The sequence below is a fragment of the Plecotus auritus genome, assembly GCF_963455305.1.
Source record: "Plecotus auritus genome assembly, chromosome: 9".
Classification (NCBI taxonomy): domain Eukaryota; kingdom Metazoa; phylum Chordata; class Mammalia; order Chiroptera; family Vespertilionidae; genus Plecotus; species Plecotus auritus.
This window is the reverse complement of record NC_137783.1, coordinates 133,184,571-133,207,173: the sequence shown is the minus strand read 5'-3', so window position 1 is coordinate 133,207,173 and position 22,603 is coordinate 133,184,571. Positions and strand designations below refer to the sequence as shown.

The 22,603-nt window shown below is 37.0% G+C and overlaps 1 protein-coding gene across 1 annotated transcript in view; it reads left to right on the top strand.

The window, feature by feature from the left end:
* Positions 1–1,507: 1,507 nt before the first annotated feature.
* LOC308233726 (doublecortin domain-containing protein 1-like) overlaps positions 1,508–22,603 on the top strand; it is a gene marked incomplete at its 3' end in the record, with an annotated part of 168,387 nt that continues 147,291 nt past the window's right edge. Inside the window, exons 1-4 of the mRNA XM_080640676.1 lie at positions 1,508–1,771; positions 2,973–3,129; positions 3,614–3,776; positions 20,368–20,573. Coding sequence (XP_080496802.1) covers positions 1,509–1,771; positions 2,973–3,129; positions 3,614–3,776; positions 20,368–20,573 — 789 coding nt within the window. The 5' untranslated portion in view covers position 1,508. The remainder of the gene's footprint in view (positions 1,772–2,972; positions 3,130–3,613; positions 3,777–20,367; positions 20,574–22,603) is intronic.

The window sequence follows — 22,603 nt, the reverse complement described above, 5'->3', positions numbered from 1 at the left end:
ATAATAAATGAGATATATCAGGGCTACCAGGGCAGACATCAGTGCACAGCAAGGAAGTATATTCCTATATACAAGGGTAGCATAGAAATCTTACTGAGGAAGAAACTACTTGAAGTCTGTGTATATATGAATTATTTTCAGATATAATATGAATTATTTACAGATATAATGAAAGATTTACAGTAGAGATGTAGCATAGACTTGTAGGATAAGATAATAAGACTGTAGAATGTTAAGAATAAAATCTGTGTTATAAAATTAGGTCAAATTCCAGCTGTGGTAGAAAACCTCAATATGTGAATGCAAAGAGAGGTTGTTATTTAAAAAAAACCAAATGACCATTTCTTAAAATCATTGGAAATAATGATAGGAAATAATGGTAATGTTATAGGAAGAGGAAGAGGTGAGGTTTCTGAGCCAAAAATGTGGCAGTCTACTAGAGTTGTTCTTATAACTAGAGTATCTTAGGAAGCAATGAATGGTTTTCTAGTTCTCTTTGTGCTGTTCTGGGGTAGATTTACTTTCCTAGCTTTCTGAGTATTCTGGTAATAGGCTGTATTACCTGAAACCCTCAGGATGTGTGACTTTCAGTACCAAACCAGGATGAGTTAATCACCTTAATCTCAGGTCTGCTATGAAGCCTTTCCCAACTTTATTCCAGCCTATATAAGTTTGTCTTCAAGGAGTTTAAGCAGTTTGTTTAACATATATTCTCTCTTTATTAGGGTTTAGTTTGCAACTTTCTCAAGGGTAGGAACCACATCTCTTTAACGTTTGTATTTCCTAATACTTAGCAGAGTGCTAGTGTTTAAGAAATTAATCTAAGAACTTAAAAATTTTACTTACATTGTTTCAAGGGTTACACGGCTTTCTTCTTTACGTATGTAAGTACATTTAATGGTTATGCATATGAGTGTTTTCTTTTTAACCCTCACCAGAGGATATTTGATTTTTAGAGAGAGTAGAAGGGAGGAAGGGGGTAGAGAGAGACAGACAGAAGAGAGAGAGAGAGAGAGAGAGAGAGAGAGAGAGAGAGAGAGAGAGAGAGAGAGAGAGAATGTGTTGGTTGCCTCCTGCATGCACCCTGACTGGGGGTTGGGGTTGGAACCTGCAACCCAGGTACATGCCCTTGACCAGAAATCAAACTGGAGACTTTGGTTGGCGGGCCAACGCTCTAACCACTGAACCCACTGGCCAGGGCTGAATGTGGGTTTTGTCCTAGGATCTGCTTGGGTTCAATTTCTCCCTGCCAACTAAATAATTTTTTGAGCTTGGGCGAATTTATTAGCCTCTCAGAGCCATAATTTCTTAAATTTGGAAAATAGGGATAAAAATAGTACCTACTTCCCAGGAATATTGTAAGGATTACGGTAAGCAAAACAATGGCTAAGTGTGTAGTATGTTGTCTAGCATATAGCACAAAACTAGTTATTATGTGGTAGTTGTTAATAAGTGAATATAAATCACTTCACTGTATTCTTCCATGCAATGTTTCTTCCAGGGAATTTATGTCATCCCAGGCAAAAGCAGTTATTAAAACTACTGAAGATTATTTGCAGCTTCAGTTTGGCCCCAACAGACTGTTGCTTTCAGCAGCAATATCAGAAGGGTCAGGACTTCAAAATTGCTCCACACATCAAACAGTATCAGATCATAGCCATGGTGAAATATCAGACCCGGATAGCTACAAATCAAACAGGAACAACAATTCCTGTTTTATATCAGCATCCAAGAGAAACAGACCTGTCAGTGCTCCGGCGGGTCAACCGAGGTAATCAAAGCTGTGCTCTCTTCTTTTTAACCAACTGTTGAAGCTTTTCCCTTTGAGCAGAATTCATAATGCTTCAACTGGTTATTTCAGACATTAAAATGTAGCACATATCTAGCGCCAGGGTTTTGTTTCTGTGTTGTTGTTGTTTTTCTTTGAAAGCATAGGGGTAGAAAGTTGTTAATTACACTTCTGGAAAACATGAAATTCACTTCAACCTGGATACTATGAAACTCTAAGAAAATATTTAAAACAAAATCAGTCTAGAACCATGATGGATCTTTGCTTACCAGGTATTTGTTTAAAAATAGAAATGCATGCTTTTGGTATTTAACCAATATTCCAAAATAAAATTAAATTGCAATGAACTTATTATAAAGCTATCTTGTGTATCTTACATAGTTTGTAATAAACTTTTAACCTACGAGTTTGTGGATAGGATAAAATGTTTGTAAAATAAAAATAAAATCAAGAAACTGATGCTACCATTATTTTCATACGTTTGAATAAGGGGATATATTGTGATTTTAATTTCCCTAAATTTTTTATTTTAAAATGTTTACCTTGCCTTCTGTAGCATTAAGAATTAACAGGGTTAGTTACAGAACTCTGAAGTAAAAAATTTGACATTTTAGTCAATTACATGCTTTTGCTGAGAAAATAATAAGATTGATATTGGTTTTGACTGAAGACAAAACTTAGAAATCTTCTTTTACTTCCTCCAGACAATTTGAAATGAAAGCAATTACAGTTAACTTTAGATTAAAAAATGTTGTCATGATCTACTTGAATTTGAAATCTTTTAAAATAAATCAAAGAACTTTGATAAATATGAAAACTTAAAAGAAAAATTTTGCCACTAAGTATTTTATGATATTAAGACCATATTGCTACTTTATGCTTTCTATCAGAACATAATTAATATAAAAATATAATTTTAAAAAACAAGTGTTGTGATGTTTTATAAATAAAATGATAGAAATTATTTATTCTGTGATAAACTGTCCCATGAATAGTTTTGGCAAACTTATCCTATATTAAGTATTTTTAAATTTTTAGGTAGTTATATACCGCTATATCCTATAAAAAGTTTTTTGAAGAATACTTACAGTCATTAGAGCTTAAAAAATATCCAGGATAATATGGTTTTGGATGTTTTTACTAATTAACATGCATCTGTTTTTACTTGTTTTTTTCTCTTCAGAGTTGCAGAGTTCTCTTCTTTAAACTTTCAGTCGGCCCAGAATTGGCACAGAATCTCTCAAAGACATAAGCTTCCACCCAGAGTGATTAGAGTAACAGCTTACAAAAATGGATCTAGAACAGTCTTTGCCAAAGTTGCTGTACCAACCATCTCCTTGGTAACTAGTGTTCAAAAGTTTCATTGCTTCATTTCTTCCCTTATTCTCTTTAAAATGTAAAAGTGGAGAAAAATGACATTTATTCTGTCAAAATGTTCTTTTTAGTAATATGAATCTGTAAATTACTTATGTATACTGTACATAAAACTCACAGACATTTCTTTCTTGTTTCACCAACATACAAATAGTGAAACACATTTAGTGAAACACATGTGATGACTTTACATCTTGCAGAGTTATAAAAACATTTAACCGACAGAATATTTAAGGACTAAAATTAGGCAACTATTAGATATTCTTAGTGCTGTAATTTATCTTTTATTTGTATATTTTCAACTGCTAGAAAATATACTGGTGGAGTTATTCAAGTTAACGCTGGCAATTGCCTCAAGTTTCTGTTTTGATTGGAAGCATGTTTTGTCCCACGGAAATGTGTAACTCTCCTTTTGTGAATCACTTTCTCTTACCTCTTGCTTTCTCCCAGTTGCTGGAGGACTGCACGGAGAAGCTGCATCTGAACATGGCCGCACGACGAGTGTTCTTGGCAGACGGCTCTGAAGCCCTCAAACCTGAAGACATACCCCATGAAGCGGACGTTTATGTTTCAATGGGAGAGCCTTTTTTAGATCCATTCAAAAAAATTAAAGGTAAAAAAGAAAAGAAAATCCTACCCCCACATACAGTAAATGGCTTGAGGGATGCAATTAAAAAATGATTTTCATCCTGTCTTTTTTGCATGGTTTAACAAAACTAATGTTTACGCATTTACAGCTCAGTAAGAGGATAATGTGGTTAATGAAAGAAAAATCCACTGACAGCCACGTTTATTGCCCTTCATTAGCATTGGTGCATAATTTAATATAGATCTGAATAGACATTAGGGAGCCTGCAGGAGGTTAAATGGTGAAAATATAATAAATTAAATCAGAGATTATTGAATTTACTGTTTAGTTTCTGTGACATCCAACAGACATAATTCATTAGACTTATTTTCTTAGAAAATAGTTCACAGTTTCAAGTATCACTTATTCATTTACACTCTTGGTCTTCAGATGGCATTAACATAATTATGAAAGTGTGGCTAGTAATGAACACATAATTCTTATATACATGTAATTTTCCTAATAACATTTCTCATAAGGTAAATGCTACAGCTTGACGTTTTTTTTACCTTGAAATGTATATATGCTTATATACATAATAGAAATTATAATAATGTAAATTATATATGAAATATAAACAGAAACATATATTTTAGAGCTATTTGTAGATAAGATCTTTTTTTAAAATGTGCATTTAGATTTTCTAAACAACATTTTTCCTTCTTTAGTGGTAAAGAATACATTTTAAGAGATAAATGAAAGTACTGCTATCTAAGAATATTCTTCCAGCTAGTCCATATCCAAATACCATATCCAAGTCTGTTATCAAGTCCTATATGTGGTAATCACATTTAAATGACACAGCTTTGCCATACAAATTCAATGTATCTAACTGCTTGCTGTGCTCCCTTATGCTTTTTCTATCTTATTACAAGTTGTGGTGTATTTTTTTTTTTCTTGCAACTGCTAAAAAGCTGATGAGCCAAAGGAAAGTCTAGTCAGTAATTGCGTAAGTAGAAGAAAAGTAACTCTGGAGTTGATTACAGATGAAGTGGTGAAAATTCTTTCTCTATTAATGTTATCATGTAAAATAATACTAAGATTTCTGTCTCATAATGCTTGATCATCAGGAAACAATTTATTGAATTCAATAGAAAGTTCAAGGTAATTTGGTCCTTGTAAAGAAACTTGTTGCTACAATACTCAGTAAAAATTACCTATACAATAGTGGAGACCCATATCATTTTCTAATTTTGTTTTAACTTTAAATATGGCTGCCTTTATTTTGTATTCATTAATCATCTGCTTGCGTATAAGCATGAGTCTTTGTAGGTAAATGTTTCTGAGTTTTTTATATTCAAGTATTTATATAATTAGTGCTTTCTTAAGATCCTTGATTATTTTTATTAATAAAAAATACTTGCCTTTCTTATAATAATGGTATTGCGGAAGAGATATATAAAAAATTACTTACATCTAAGCTTCTTAGAAAATTTCCTGGACATGTATGCTTAAAATACCAATGTTACACACATGACTAAGCTTGGTGGATGATTTTTAAATGTACAAACTCACTTCCCCCTACTTTTTGTTTTCTCTTTTATCCTTTTTAAAGCCAAGTCCAGAACAAAAACTTCTCTGCTTTGTCTGCATATCTTTGGCTGTGTTTCACTGTGACATGCACTGCTGTTCTTCTAGCACCAAAATGTTGGCACACACTCCTGAAAATTTCACACCATCTCTTGCTGGATCAGCAAGCTTAACCCACCAAAATCTGGTGTTGTGCAATGGTTTTTGACTGATAATCAATCTTTATGCTGCTCGACAGTTGTTGCTGGGACACGGAGTAGAGCAGGTGGCAGATGTGCCTTGTCTTTTGAGAAAAGAAATGGTAGGTGAGCTTGGACACAGACTAGCATATCACATGTCCATTAAAAAGACTTAGGAGAAGTAGAATGGGGAAAAAACCACTCATCTAAGTTCATAGATAAGCCTAAAGACCAGCTTTGATTTCTTTCAGAACATTAAGAATATAAATGTAAATAAATATTATACATATGTGTGTATATATATGTATGATAATGTATATGTATAACTTGATTTAGATAATTTGAGAGAGGTATGGGGAGATTTCATATATTTGTATATATGTCATACATATATATATACATATTTTATGTCACATACACTTTCTCAAATCAAGTTAAAATTACTTTTCTTGCATGTGTCTTATAGATAAATCTTGTAGATAATTTGCCAACTTGTTGTCCTGAATGTACCATAAAAAATAAAACATGCATGAATAGTTTTGAAGGTGGTAGATGAATTTAGGGGAAGGGGGCATTCTCAGAAGTTGGAAAAGCACACATTCTAAAGGTAAACAGGGCTAAAACAGCAGAATTGGGTGTTACTCTTTTATCTTTCTAAATGAGCTTGAATACTTTATATACAATTAATCAACAGACATTACAGTCAGCAACTGGTCATTATTATTTCAACATACTGATTTTCAATCATTCAGCCAACATTCATTGACAGCATACTATGTGCCAGGTACTAGGGTAGATCAGAGACAGGTGGGAAGAAGAGTTCATAGTCTGATTTCTTTTTTATGATTATTCTTTCATCTCCAATTTTGAATTCAATTTAATCTAAGTTTAATATTTATTAAGTATCTACTATGTAGAGTCCTGGCATAGGGATAGAAGCCCTGGTCTTTAAGGACCACAAACTGGGTAAATAAGTTATAAATCCTTAAAACTGAGAACATTATTCAACAAAGTGATAGCAAAGGAAAATTTACTTCATTTCTGGCACAGGAAGGCCAAATAAGCCTAATATTTTGGCAATTATATTGCTATATTTTGTTGTTTTTTTATTATTTGGAAAAGCAATGTAGATAATGAACATTGCCTTCTTTCGACCTATTTCCAGATTTGCTAAGGTAGAAAAATATGTACAGAAGATCTCTGATTTTTTTTTTTTTGGCCTAGATGTAATATTTAATTACTTCACTTAGAGAACATCTCTGATTTTTAAACTACTTTACTACCTCTTTTGAGCATCACTGTTGACAATCAGTGGCACTGGATTTAATAGAAAGCTAGAGAGCTATTCATCACATACCTCAAAACACAAAGCTTGTATATAGAGGTCAGGCCAAGGTCAAAACTGACAGGAAGGATTCCCTGTTGAAATGCAATATTAGAATAATTCTTGCATTTTGGAGTTGAATACTTAAGCAGAAAGATTAGTTATGTATGTGGAAAAATAGAAATATTTTATAAAGAAAGTTGATGATAATCAGCTGTCTTATTAGGTCTTAACAATTCTGGCATTTGAAGAGTCTAAAATTTATTAATGATTCTGCTAGAATTGTGAAGATGTAGTTAACGAATTGTTTGAAAGACACTTAAAAGTTTTCAGATTTATGGGCATGCAGGTTAGGTATTCCGTTTCTTGACTCTTCTGCTTCATGGGGCACAGTGAAAATTCTTGCATCGGATTCATGGGGTTTATAAGAGTTCAGCTACTTTATAACTGCTAGGCAGTGCAAAGCCAGCATAAGAAATGATTCATGCCCTGAAGCTGCTTAAATGTCTTAATGAAGATGAGGGAAAAAAACCCAGCTTAGACCTAATCCATTAGGTCTAACTTCCAATGTATAGAGCTCTGATTGTTTAGAAATTATTTTTTTTAGTTTGATATTTTCATTCTGTCTTTTTTTAAAATCTATTTTATTGTTTAAAGTATTACAAATAGTAGTACATATGTCTCCTTTTCCCCCCATTTCATTCTCTCTTATCTGTTCTATCCTACCATTTGGCTTTAGAGTTATCACTCACAGTGATTCATTTAAGTCCTGGGTTTTGTTAACCAGAAGTGTAACTGAGTATTATGAATAACATTTTACATCTTTTACATACTGTATTGTGAAGATGTAGTCACAGGAAAAAAAAATCCATGAAAAGAGTTCTAGATATTACACCTAAGATCTAAATTTAAACTGAGAGATTTTTTTTGTCATGTGATCTACAAAGTGAAATAATTTGCTGTGACAGTTTGTGATTGACAAGAATATGTGTGAGCACATTTAAAACAGGCCATCTTTTCATGTAGAAGTAAATGTCAGTGAAATGATGGATTCTCATCATTTTAATTATTGATGATTTGGAAATAGTTCAATTCCATGACACATAGGACACATTATAAATAGCAGCATAACACTTTTTCTCATATCTGCGACAATAATGAAATGTTCTGTCATATTTTGTTTTTCAAAAAAATGCATTAGTTTAATGAACCTGGATTCATGCATTATATTCTCTTCTATTCTGTCTCCTGGATTTGTTGATTTTTAAGTGGTTGTGTTAAAAGCACAAGTTTCACCCTACCTGGTATGGTTCAGTGGATAGAGCATTGGCCTGCGGACTGAAGGGTCCCAGGTTTGATTCCAGTCAAGGGCACGTACCTTGGTTGCAGGCTCCTCCCTAGTCCTGGCCCTCGTCAGAACGTGTGCAGGAGGCAACCAATCAATGTGTTTCTCTCACATCAATATTTCTGTCTGTCTTTCCCTCTCTCTAAAAATCAATGGAAAAATAACCTTGGGTAGGTGAGGATTAAAAAAAAATAAACAAAGCACAAGTTTCAAGAAGTGCCCACTATGCACATCACATCGCCAAGTGCTGTTCTTGCTGCTGGTCTTAAGACAATGCCACAGTGCTACCGACACCCATGGCTGCTTTAGTCCTGTGAAAGCTGGTACTGGCCTCCCTGGTGTTCACCTGTAAAGTGACTACTGCTTAATTTGAGCAGATGCAGCAGGAGGTAGAGTGGGCTTTCCTGAATTTTCTGTTGTCGTGTTGTTTGAACAGCATATAGATTAGGTGAGGTTATTTGTCAGTCCATTTTATCTCCCACTTAACTGCATATACTCCAAAGCAGGAAAGTGACATTATATAGAGAAAACACTTTCTTCTGAGATAGCACATGCTTCTATTATTTCTACAAATGAGGGTAAAAGTATAGGTGTATATTTTTTTATTTCCTGATTTCAAAAGTTTTAAATCTGTAAATAAGTATGTAGAGTATCATTATAATAGATATGGATATAAAGATAATGGCAAAAGATAGACCCCCCCGCTTCCAAAAAAATGTCTTTAGAGAATAGGAAAGTCGAGAACATACATGAGGTAGCATCTCCTTATATTGTCAAAATATCAAATCATTGAGAAATATCTAAATTTTTGACATTCATCTGTTTGATTATGGGCTGCTACCCTGGACCTTGCTGGGAGTATTACATAATATATGATATTTTCACCATTAGGATATATGCACCACATGAACTTTTTTTAAATCCAAAAATTTCTATTCATAGAACCACACATCTGATTTAGGATTTGGGGTAAGGTCTTTCTGTCACAGCTGTAAAGAAACCTGATAAATTTTAATTCTCACTACGATATTAACTCAGAAGGATTATAAATGTTGTCTTTATTACCTTGAATTGTTTGCTGAGTGGGTAAGAGTGGACAGAGAGAATATCTCCCTGTCTAGAGCTGAAAGATTCTGTGGGAGATAAAAAAAATTGTGCTTCCATGTCCAAGGAGGCAGAAGAATAGTTAGAAAGAGCTCATTTATTTATTCAATCATTTTCTCAACAAACATTTATTGAGTTCCTACAATGTGCCTGATGCTGCACCAAACCTAAGGATATGGTGTGAATACAACAAAGGTCTCTTAGAGCTCAGCTTCTGGTGAGGTGAAAGGAGTGAGCAGTAGACAATAAGTATATAAAGAACTAAGTAAGGTATTTACTGATAGTGGAAAGTGTTATAAAGGAATTAAAAAGTGTGCTATCATGAGAACAAGCAATGTCATAGAAACAAGGAGACATTTTAAAAATGAAGCAGGCATTTGCAGTAACCTTTAAGTAAAATCTTTTACACCATTGTCTGTCTACCTTGCTAGTTACTTTACCTGGGAACTCATTTATATATTTTACAGTTACTGTTTCAGAGGGTTTTGCCTTTCCAACTATTTGTTTTTGATGTTTTCAGACATCTTTTAGGAGAGACATGAGAAATAGTGCAAAGAGCACTAGACTTGAAAATCTCACAAGATTCTAGTATCTGTTATGTGACCCTGGACAGGTTGGTCTGTGCTTCAATGTCCTGTAAAACAGAGATAATTAAAGGATTATTGGATATTGTCTTGTTTTTCTAAAAAATATATAAATTATTTGAAAATGAAATGTCTATAAATCCCTTGTCTAAAGAAAATATGGACAATAGCATTTTATAAGCATATTAAGATCCCAAGGCCATTAATCAGAATCTTGTGCTCACTCTGACCTTCCCAGAATAGCTGGCAGGTTCAGGATAAAACAACAACAATGAACAGCATTTGTCTCTACTTTCTTCATCACTGACAAGGAAGCAAACTACAGGGAGAAGTTGGGCAATTCACGTAACATCTCTAGGCCTCAGTTTCCTCATCCAGAGATTGAGTCTAATACTATACACCTCATTGCGTTATTATGAGGAGTAAATAAGATGATGTATGTAGAAGCCTACTATGTATAATAGGTGTCTGCAACCATTGTATTCCCACCAGCTTTTCATACACATTGTCACAAGTACCTATTTTTACTACCAAAGGTATTTGCTTTGTCCGAGATTTTAAAAATGCATACAACTCAATTAAAATGTCTGCCAAGCACTTGTGTAGACAGCATAGTATGAAAATCTGAATCAGAGCCTTTGAACTCTCATTGTATTGTGGTTTTTGCCTTGGTAATTTTTTCTGGGGTGGAAGTCAGAATCAAGTCCTTTTATAAAAGGAACCCCAAATGCCCTTGCTCTGCTCTATTCCACGAGTTATTTTTTTTTAAAATCCTCACCTGGGGATATGTTCATTGATTTAAGAGAGAGGGGGTGGAGAGAGAGAGAGACATCAATGTGAGAGAGGAACATCCATCGTATGTTTCCTGTATGTGCCACGACCAGGATTGAACTGACAACCTTTGTGGTGTACGGGATAACACTCCAACCAACTGAGCCACCCAGTCAAGGCTCCAAGAGTTATATTTTAAAAAATGTTTATGGCCCAAGGTTAGCCTTAACTTTTAGCTGCCATAACTTATTTCAAGAAAGTTCATAGAAAAGTTCAGCAGAAGATTGACAACATTTTGATTGACACAATAGATAAAACGTTTGTAATTTTAATCAAATTTAAATTGAAGACATACTTCAAATGATATGTCAGACTAGTGTTACTGGGTTAAAATCTAATGACAACCACTGTCATTATTACTTAAATATAGCCATCATGCCTATAGCAATAAATGATGACACTTAAGAACGTGCAGAAACAAAGAACACAAGTATTTAGAGAAAAGGGAGTGACTAGAAACTTAGTTGAACACAGGAATGTGACCTGGATTTAATCTATTTACCAAACATAGAAGCAATTGTACTTTGAGCAGATGATATAATTGAATATAACAGTATGTTTTCTTACTGTCAGAGCATTTATCTTTTATATGTTCATCTTGCACCCATGAAATGACCGGCTTGTTCATATTTAATGTCATTAAAGCTACTTGACCGTCAGCATGAATGTGTTTTCAAGTGCTTATTCAACTACCAGAGAATGCATTTTAAAAAATAAGATTTTAAAGAAGCTCATAGATTTGGAGTTGCAAGTTTTCTGTTGTTTTGTGTGCCAGAAGAAGGCAACATATTCTTTCTTCCTTTCTTTTTTCTTTTCTTTTCTTTTTTTTTTTTTTTTTTTTTTGGTTTGATACATGCAAAGTAGAAATCAAGGAGCACCCAGATTTATTTAATTTTATGAGAGGCTTTTTTTTTTTTTTGAGGTAGACTAAGGAAATGTAATGGTATTTTAATAGACCTTCTAACACAGAAGCAAGATGCAAGGTACTTTATCTTTTCCATGATTTGGTTGTAAACAAAATCATGAAAATAAACTGGGATGTGGATTTTTCATAATAAAATATAAATTATGGTTGGAGCCTGGCATTTTGTTTGCTGTAGGAGAGTAAGCTTGTGAACAGGCAAGGGGACTTGGCAGTCCCTGAGCAGCTGGGATGCGACCGGGTGGGGATGTTAACGGAAATGCGTGAACAGTCTTTCTCCATTGCTAGTGGGAATGGGGTCCTTAGGATATCTTAAGAAAAAGTTTTCTGAGACTCCCATGGGAGGATGAGTCATTTTTATTTGCATGGAATTACATCCCTGGGTTTGTGAAGTCCCATTTCTCTTAAACCAGTCCTCAAAGAGGTGCAGCTGGGGATTCCGGAGAGCTTGAAGCAAATCCAGTGTCCAGAGTTTCTGTTTCATGGTGAAGCTGGGTCTGATTTGGCATTAGGCTAGGTGTAGTCCACCAGTCCATTATGTGTGGTGCACATGGCCGTGAGCCATGTAGGCGAATGCAAAAGAGCAGAAGCATGAGAGTTCCACAGGTCAGGAGTCAAACACCAACAAGAGAGAGAACTGTCTTTACGAGATTAAGAATCTTAAATCTGCCCAGCCAGTGCGGTTCCCTGGTTGAGCTTTGACCTATGCGTCAGGAGGTCACTGGTTTGATTCCTAATTGTGGCCTGGATCCCCAGTAGAGGGCGTGTAGGAGGCAGCCCATTGATGCTGATGTTTTTCTCTCATTGATGTTTTCTTTCTCTTCCTCCCTCTCTAAAAATCAATTAAAACATATTTTTTTAAAAAAATCTTAAGTTTTCCTGCGCTTGCAGTGGCCACACCTATTCTGGCCAATGACCTGTTCCCAGATGTGATTGACAAGTAAGTACCTTCCCTAGACTTTACTGGGCATGCTTCTTGGCAAAGCTGCACAAATAAATGCCTATAATATTTGGCTTTCCCATCGCTCCTTTCCAGTTATTTATAACTAGGTTAAATTACAATGGTATCAGGAAAGTACTTTCCAAGGTTTTGTTAAGCATTAGAACTTCACTAGACTGTAGCCCCCAACCCCATCCTTACCCAATAAGCTCTTAACTTGCTAGAGAGAAATGCCTGAGAGAGGAAAACTGGGATAGGTCTGGTCCTTATTGCTTTGGAACCCATTAGGTGTGGCTAGCAAATTTAAAGGAGGGGATGAGGTAATAAGGTGAGACTAGGACCCCTTCTTTGGCAGTTGGGTGTGTAAGGATAGAGCCTTTGCTTAGAGTACTGTCAATGTGGTAGAAATTCAAGAATTCTCCAAAGGGGAACAAACTCCAAGCTTCCTGTTGTTGAGATTCATGCACAGGTAGGCATGGATTTGGTCCCACTGTCTGTGGAAGCTCCCACTAATAAGGATAAGCACCCATTGCATTCTCAGTGTCCCTTTTTGTAATCAGATTGGTAATTGCTGGTGAAATAAATGTCTCTTGTTTCCTCTAGACCAAGTTTACTTAGGGAAGAAACCATAGCTGCCTTATTCACTATCATTTTCCAGTGCAGGGCCTGGCAGTTCATAGACGCCCAACAAATGTTGTTCAATGGATGAATGAAGAACCAAATGAAATAGTACCATGGTGAACCATCCATATCCCAAGGAGTTGGTGGTGAGAGGGGAGGGGATAGACCTCATTAGAGCAGCCTGCTGGCCTGCAAACAGTGAGTGGACTTTTAAGAGTATATTAAATATCCCCTACCCCAAATTCATATGTAGATTTGTGAATGTTTCCCTTTGGCAGGGGGCCAGAGTAAGCCAGCCCAAGAATAATTACATTGCAGAGAGGCTAATGGTTATGCTAATGCTTGTCTGAGACCAGACAATGGTCAGAAGTGGAGTGCTGGTATAAATGATTCTCCAAGGAACCTATAGATCTGAGATTTTTAGCCTTCCCACATCCTCTCAGGAATGCCCTTTCTTGGCCATTCTCTCCCCTCAATCTTTGCATATAGTAGATGCTTATTAAGTATTATTGAAAGCGAGGGTGGGCTGTAACAAAGGAGATCCTGTTCACTGTAGTGCACAGCTGAGGGAGTGTGGAGCTAATTCCACCATGGGGCGTTGGTGGGGAGGCTGTTTTGTAATTCTTACAAAAGTACCAGATAGTTTCAGTCCTGGGAGGGATGCCAGGGTTTCAAGATTTGAAAGTTAAGGAAAAACAGAGGTGTAGAAAGCATTTGTTAGCTATGGCTAGTATGCTTTCCTAGAAGATCAAAGTGCATTTACATGACACCATTTCTTTTTTAATACTCAGCCTGCCTCCCTGTCCCACATGCCCTACAATCCCCACATTTGATTACTTTACCTTCCACCCTCTCCCCTCTCCCAGCCTCTGAGATTACTCTTCTTCCTCACCAGGACTAAAATCTACTCAGGTCTTTGTTGAGCATCCTCAGGCTCAGTGTTGGCATGGAAGTATCAGATTTTGTTTTTCTCCTCATCTTTGGAGGTAATCATGCTTACCCTTGTTGTCTGCCCTCAACCACATTTCTTCATATGAAGGTGAAGTCCTTAGAGCTGTGATGTGCACAATAGTCTCCAGCAGGTCGAGACATGCTGCTGTAGTAGACCTGTCCTTTTCCTCACTGTTCCCAATAGTTTTGTTTCATAGGGAAATGGATTTTGCCATAACATAAGGAAGATTTTTCCAATAGCCTCAGCTGTCCAAACAATGTAATGGCCTGCTTAGAGAGGTGAGGGACTTCCCAGTATTGTGCACATGGCTCTGATCTGGCTACGTCCCACCTTCCTTACTCCATGGCCACTGTGAGGAAGGGGGAAAATTTCACTTTCCCTCTGGTTCTTTATGGCTGGCTGAATAATTAAATCAACAGGAGGCGTATTAATAAGAGAAAATCAAATTTAATATTATGCACACGGGAACCCCACATATTTAAGAGAGTCAGGTTCATACACCTCGCATACATAAGAGGTTCTGAGATAGAAAGGAGGATTGAGGTATATATAAGACATCCTGAACTAGGGATGAGGTACTGTACCATGGGGGCTTTGAAGGGTCTTTGCATGATAATAACAGACATTTAGTAAATAGAAGGTTGCCCTCCCCTTAGATATGTCAAAAGAAGTTATCTCTAATAATCTCTTATTATGAGCAAAGCCTTTTATTCAAATTCTTCTAAATAGTTAAGGGTGGGCACACAGAAGTTTCTCCTGAGCCTGAAGCTAAAATTGCCTTTAGCTCAAAGTAATCTGCATACCACTGAGGCACATCTTGGGGTGGTGCATTTTGGACCCCCACACCACTCTGTGTCATCTCCCCTCAATGTTCCATCATACTTCACCTACCTAGTGTCTTCTACCTGGAGTATGCTTCTCTCTCTCTCTCTCTCTCTCTCTCTCTCTCTCTCTCTCTCTCTCTCTCTCTCTCTCCCACTCCATGCATCCTTCAAGTCCTACCTCATGTTCTTCCTCTGGACAACCTTTTTTGACCACCTCAAGCTGTACTCCATGCTCCCCCAATACCCTGGGCACACCTCTGACTTAGCCCATGACACATTGTGTGTTCTTTTCCTTTCCTGTCTTTCCAAACAGGCCAAGAGCTCTCTGAGGTCTTTTCTGTGCAGTGTATCCAGCAGGGAATATGTGGTAGGCACTCAGAACTTATTTGTTGAATGAATAAACAGTAAATGAAATGGGTGGTTAGAGTTAATAATTTTTAAGGTCTTTTTCAGTCCCAAATTTCTACAGTTCTGAAGCCAAGGCATAGTAATGCACTAAGCCTATGGCTTTTTGCTTCTTTCTACTCTGAGCTGTCCTCCATGATACCTGGTTTATGACTAAATTCAATGAGGGACATGGTAATGAAAAGGCTAATTAATCACGAATGTAAAAATGTAATCTTTCCCCAAAATACAGAGAGACCGTAAGTCAGGTTAATGCCTGGAGACATTTTTGGTTGTCCCAACTGGGAAAATGCTACTGGCATCTAGAGGGTAGAGGCCAGGGATGCTGGTAAACATTCCACAATGTCCATGACATTTCCACAACAAAGAACAAAGGAATGTCAATACTTGCCAAGGTTGAGAAACCCTGTTCTACTGCCTCAGACTATTCTGATTGACCACAGACAAAAATTTGTAAACAGAGTCACAGCAGTTTTCATAAGGACATTTGGAGCAAAATATGGGCACTAAGGGCAGCTGCTTTTTAGACGTTGCTAAGGTAGGACTATGTGGAAGGTGGGGAAATATTAAGAAGCATGAGGTATCCAGTCATTTTAAGTTGGAGAAATTTTTTGTTACTTTTTAGGCACCTGAGGTATTATATAGTATCATGGTTAAGAAAACTAGCACTGGAATCATTCAGCCTGGGTCTTATCTCTGATCCAACTAGTGCATGTTGGATAGAGGTGTAATTACTTCATTTCTCCAGGTCTTATTTTCCTTGTTAATAAAATGGAAATGATAATGTGACAAAATTCCTAAGGTTGTGGGGATAAAATGGGTTAGTGCATAGAAAGTATTTAACACACAGCTTTCTCTATGCTAAGTTCTTGATGAAAATCATGAGGATAATCATGTCACCAATATTACTGTGATCTGTATTTACACATACGTGTTTTATTTGTACAAATTTCTTTCTTCCACACAACAAATAACGGAATTACTATTATTGTTCCCGTTTCTACGATCCGATGCAAATGAAATTGACTTAATTTTCTAAGGTGACAGAGCTATTAAAAGGCAAAGTTAAGATTCAGATCCAGAGAATTTGGCTTCAGAGCCCATGTTCTTAATGTGTGGGCTATGCTACCTATCTAGTATATTAATACATTTTAGTCATTATTGGTATTATTTTATTAGGCCACTTTGCAGGTTGGTTTTAAAATCTTCATTCATATGAAAAGTTTTATATGTTTTCAATGGTGTGTCCATGTTGGTCAATATCAACAAAGATCTGGAAAGTAGGAGTACCTTTAAAAAACTACTTATAATTTATGTTATAAATATTTTCTAATTTGTGTTAAAATTTACTTCAAAAATTTAAAGGAAGAGGCAGGGCATAAAGATGCTAGGTACATATACACGAGCAATAAAGTATTTTCAACAATTGGTATGTTATGAAACCTGAAATAAAATTAAATTGCTATCAATGGAACATTTAAATGCACAGGAAGAGTCAACATCTAATAACTATATTATGTGTAGCAAACTTGTTTATACCTGGAGCAAAGTAATAAGAAATACATGCTTGTTTCCTACCTTCTAAAAGTTTAAGTATTGAAGCAGAAATGGGATATATACCTATACAACATTTACATAAAATTTCAGATAGTTTATGTTCTTTCTTAGCACCAGAACAGTGCCAGGCATGTGGGAGATTCTCAAACATTATCAAGTAAATGAATGTATTCATGGGTGGTACAGGCTGCAAATGCTCTAGGATTCAGAGAGATGACATTGTGGGCTGAAATAATAAGGGAAGATCTTAAACTGGATTTTGAGAAGGACTTGAGTCTGAATAGGTGAAGGATGGGGTTAAAATGAATGGCATACTGAAGGGACAATGAACAGATTGGCTTTAAACAAGGGTAAGATAAAATCAGACACTTTGGCAAATTGTTGGCAAACTCTTTTGTTAGACACAAGTCAGATTGTTGGCAAACTCTTTTGTTAGACACAAGTTTAAGGAAAGGGACTGTGTCTTTCATATTCCTTGCACAAGGTCTCGCACATAGGATGGACTCAAATAAATATTTGTTGACTATCTGACAGACACAGACAGATTGGCTGACTGATTGATTAGTGGAAAGCTTCGAAAGCTAACTCCAATATCTCTGTCTTCAGGAAATGACAAAATTGATGTTTAGGAACATTCAGTCGTAATTGGAGTATAGAATGTCAGATGCAATGGAGGGAGATCAAATAAGATAGGAGACTGAGAAAGAAATGAGCCAGCTGGGAATGAAAAGGAACGATGCTTTTAATAGTACTATGGAGAACAAATAGCTGAGAATTGGGTTTCCCTTCTTTAACTCTGTCCAGGGTCAGGTTCCCTAGAAGCAGAGCCTAAGGTGGGGAGTTTTGTGCAAAAGACTTAGTGCGGGAATACTCTTAGGTGAAACCTGGAAGTGAGTGAGGGAAGCAGCATACAGTAGAGGAAGAAGCTTGGCCAAACCCTGTTTTGAGCTGAGGTCTAGCCCTAGTCTGGAATGGGAAACACACTACAGAGTGGGGAACGCACCACCAAGAGTTACCCCTCCTTGAGGCAAGGAGAATGGTTGTTGTGTCCCCCAGTCAGTCAGTCATTGGCTGTGGGCTGCACCTCGAGAGGAGGGAAGAAGTCATCACTCACAGGCGGTTCCTGACTAGGTGGCTGGTTCCTTTCAGCCAAGGGTTGTTCTCAGGAGAAGGCTGCAGCTGTGAGGTGTCAGTGGCTGGGACTCATCGCAGCGGAATTTAGCCCAATGTAAAAGGAAGATGAGGGCTGAGGGGCACCACCACAGTCTACACTTTGCCATAGTTCTTCCTCATACAGTGCCTTGCTGTGAACCTTCCAGAGTAAAATCTAAACCTTGTGTCCTGGCCTCCACAATCTGGTCACTTTCTACATACAAATTTACTTTATCCACCTACAAATTTTATTTTTCTTTTTCAAACATGCCAAGCTCATTCTCACCTCAGAGACTTTGTGCTTGATTTTCACTCTGCCTGGAATGACCTTCCCCCGGATTTTCATGACCAGCTTCTCATCATAGTGGCCTTCCTACCCAGATGTCACCTCTTTAGAGAGGCTGTACGGTCTGTCTCATCCCCAGGCGCTGTAATCTGCACATGCTATTCTGTCCTGTTCACAGCTGCCACCCTGGTGCTAATCTCGGGGTTGACTCACTGTCCATTGGTTGCTTCTTGGTCTCTTCCATCACTTACACAATCACTTCTCTGCAGTCAGTCTCCTTGGCTCAAATGCTCAGGGAAGATTCTGTTTTCCTGATTGGACCCTGACTGATGTAATGAGTGATATACTCTAATGCTCCATACTAAGCATAGGATTTCAGGGCTATGGGGGAAGAAGCAAACACAAAGAATGTCAATGTGTTAGGTACTTTAACCTATAAAATATTTAAGCTTCATAAGGTGGTGGAATGGTACTCACTAGATACTCTATAGATGAGAAATCAGAGATGCAGGGTGGGATAACTCATCTAGGGTCACTAAGTAACAGAGCTGAGATTCAAACCTAGTGTTAAGGTTTATAACCTTTCCACCATTCAAAGCATTTAGGAGGCATCCAGGTTCTTGGTAAACTCCTATTAAACCACAAAAATTTATTAACTTTTATTCCCCAGTGAGAGATTTTTAAATTTTATTTTCAAAGATACTATTAGTTTTCTGTAAAAATATTTTTTTACAAATGTTTTCTTGAAGCCTTAAGCATAACTATAATTTAGTTTAATTTATTCTGCAAGTTTTGCTCATATTTCTGCCTATTGGATATGTCTGTATGCCTGTGTGTGTGAGTATGTGTGTGAGAGAACGTAAAAGAGATTGAGAGAGAAATCAAGAAGGAGGTAGAGAAAGACAAGTGTTTTTGTTTTTTAAATATCTAATGTAGCCCTTCTGGGACTTAGAAGATTATTTATAATGACTTGCTCATATTTCATATCAATACTAGTAGATTTTATGTAAAATACTGCTTCTGGGTCAAAGAGGCCATGCTGTTTGCAAAGTGAATCACAATAGAGAAGTGTTAATTGGGAATGTGGGGTGAACAAATGCAGCTATATTCAGTTACATGCAAATACATTTTATTTCTCTCATTAGGAAATGTAAAGATCAGATGAAAGAGGGATCATTGCACTTTTGTATTTATATGAAAATAAAACATTATCTAAAATAAATTGAATGCACAAATAAAATACTCAGGTGAAAATTATTTATTTATGAAATGAAGCCTCTTGAAAAGAAAGGAATGCTGACAACAATTTAGTATGCAATACTGCTGTTCTTAGTACTCTTATATTTTCAAAGCCATACATAGTAATTTAGTTGCACTCCCATTAATATTAGTAGGAGTTTTGAAACTTAAATTTCTGCATGCATCTTTGAAAATGTATAAGTCAAAATTAACTGTTAATGCAAACCTGGTTTTCATTTTTAGTGAAATAGTTTGAATCTCTCACCAAAAATGTCCTAAAAGGCACCTTCATTATAGTCACAAGGGAAGAATTACTTATGAAGTTACTGTTTGGAGGTCATCATCTTTAAAGCAACATGGATAATAAATCATATTAAAGAGAAAAACAGTGTTTTCCCAACCCTAAAGAATACAAAAGTCCAGGACCCATGTTGTTGAATAGTAAGCAAAGGACCTTGGACCCTTTCAGCCCAGTTTATCTGATCAGTGATAGAGGCATGCTAAGGTGAATTTTAATTAGGACTAAATAGTGGTATTACTCTTTCATACCCTGAACATCTGTTCCCTTCAGAAATGATGATTTATGCAGGCTATCAGAGCAGACAGCTTGCTACAGCTTATGTCACGGTTAGTGGGAAGCTGGTGGTAGCATTTCAAAAAACCAGCTTCTAAATGGAGACTGGCCAGTGTATATGATATAGGTAATAGGGGGAGGGGAATCACAATGTGTCCATTTTTAATTTTGAAGCCAAATATTGACTTTAAAAAAATTTTCTTCTAGACCATCTGTTGTTAATGAAGAAAGTAACTTGGACAATGAATGGGCTGATGCTTCCTACTGAAGTCAAGAGACAGAAAACCAAGCCTGTTCTTTCTACTAGAATGAAGAAACTTACTGGGAAGACCTCAGTCCGAATTCTGTTCTTTAAGAATGGCATGGGGCAAGATGGGCATGAGGTTATAGTGGGAAAGGAAACAATGAAAAAGGTAATTTTGTATCAAATATTGAAGTATAAATTTCAAAGTTTTTATGGCTTTTGAAATGTGTTTTTTCCTTCTAAATATCAATGTCAACTAAAAATGAAATATTAAGAAGGCATTATATAGAATGTAAACATTCAGCTGTTTAACAATGAGTATGCTTATTGTGTTAACAATATAAATTACTTTGGTAAAGAAACAATATTTCAGGAAATTGTTTGGCTAGCATAGTTGGTGATGTCAAGATAGATGTAAATCATTTTGTTATTCCAAATTATTTTTAAAGTAATTATTGCTTGAAACAGATGAGTAGTGTCTTTTTCACTCACCTACTTATTTTTGTGATTGTGTTATAACCACAACTGGGTAAGAACATTTACTGAGAAGCTAGGAAACCAGTTTTTATTTCTTTCTTATCCACAGATTTGGAATATGAGTAAAACAAGGGATACTATGCACCAGAGCAAATTGCAAAGGCAGATTGTAACATCTTCCCTGGAGATTTTTAAAAAATAGAGAAGATGGACATGTCTCTTGGATTGTTAAATTGCAGTCATTCTTGGAGATAGAAGCTAGTATAGATAACCTCTTGACTTCAGTTCAGTCTCTGTAATTCTATGCCTTCATGGTAAAATTGGGGTAATGGTCACAGATTACATGTTCTTAGATGAAAGGTTGAGTGTAAATAAAAATGTCACTGCTATTTTGCTCTTTGGCTATAGAGAGCAATTTACTTAAAACTGGATGATCAAGAAATTCTTCAGCTTCTTCTTTTCCTTTTTACAATTTGTAGAGTCTAAAGGGTTGTTTAAATTTATAAAACTCAGGGAATGATTCAATAATAACTATATCCTATATAATAAAAGGCTAATATGCAAATTGTCCCCATGGGCAGGAGTTCGACCAAGCAGGAGTTAGACATGCGCTGACCACCAGGGGGCGGCACGGAACATGGTGGGCATTGGTGATGTGGCGCTGGAGGTGCTGCCAGCCCCGATGGGCCCTGATGAGAGCGGGACTGCAGTGGGATGGTGGAGCAGGTGAGCAGGCAGTGCCAGGCCAAGGCAGGTGTGAGCAGGGGCCCCCCATCACCCTGCTAGTCACCCCAAGGATGGTGATCAGCGGCAGTGGCCCAATCCCCACAAACCACCCCAAGGGACCCCATGAATTCATGCTCTGAGCCTCTAGTTTGTAAATATTTTTCTAATTATCACTTTTAAAAATGAAGTAAAGGAGATAAGGTAACAGAATGTTGGTCTTGGGTGTCGATAGAACCTTTTGGAGGGGAAAAATAAGGGTAGCTAATTATTTGATAAATAAAAATTTAAATTTTTAAAGCTTTGTTGATAATCACAGGATAATGCCCTATTTATAGGTTTAATACCTAATCAATAATATGAACAAGTTGGCATACTCAGGAGAATCACAAATTATTTTCTCTTTTATGACAACACATTAGGAATATTGGGACTAATAGCTCTTTTTAGATCACTAAAATTTTTAAACAGTAATTTAGATTACTTAGAAATTTTATATTATCTATATACTAGAGGCCCAGTGCACGAATTCATGCACAGGTGGGGTCCCTTGGGGTGGCCTGCTGGTATTGAGCCCCAGCTTGCGCCCCCAGGCTCACAGCCCCAGCTCATGCCCCCAGCCTTGCTGCCCCACAGCCCCCCCCTGGCACCCCACCTTGGCATGGTGCCGCCCCCTTCACCTGCTCCACCATCCCACCTGCGGGTGCGATCGCCATCTGTGGGGTGACTGGTGGGGTGATTGGGGGCCCCCACTTGCACTCACCTTGGCCTGGCACTGCCTGCTCACCTGATTCACCATCCCGCTGCGGTCCTGCTCTCGTCAGGGCCCACTGGGGCCAGAAGCGCCTCCACTGCCACTTCCTGCTAACATCGCGTCACCGACCCCCCATGTTCCTCGCCACGCCCTGGTGGTCAACGCATGTCTAATTCCCCGTCGGTCGAACTACTGCCGTGGGGACAATTTGCATATTAGCCTTTTATTATCTATACTAATAAAAG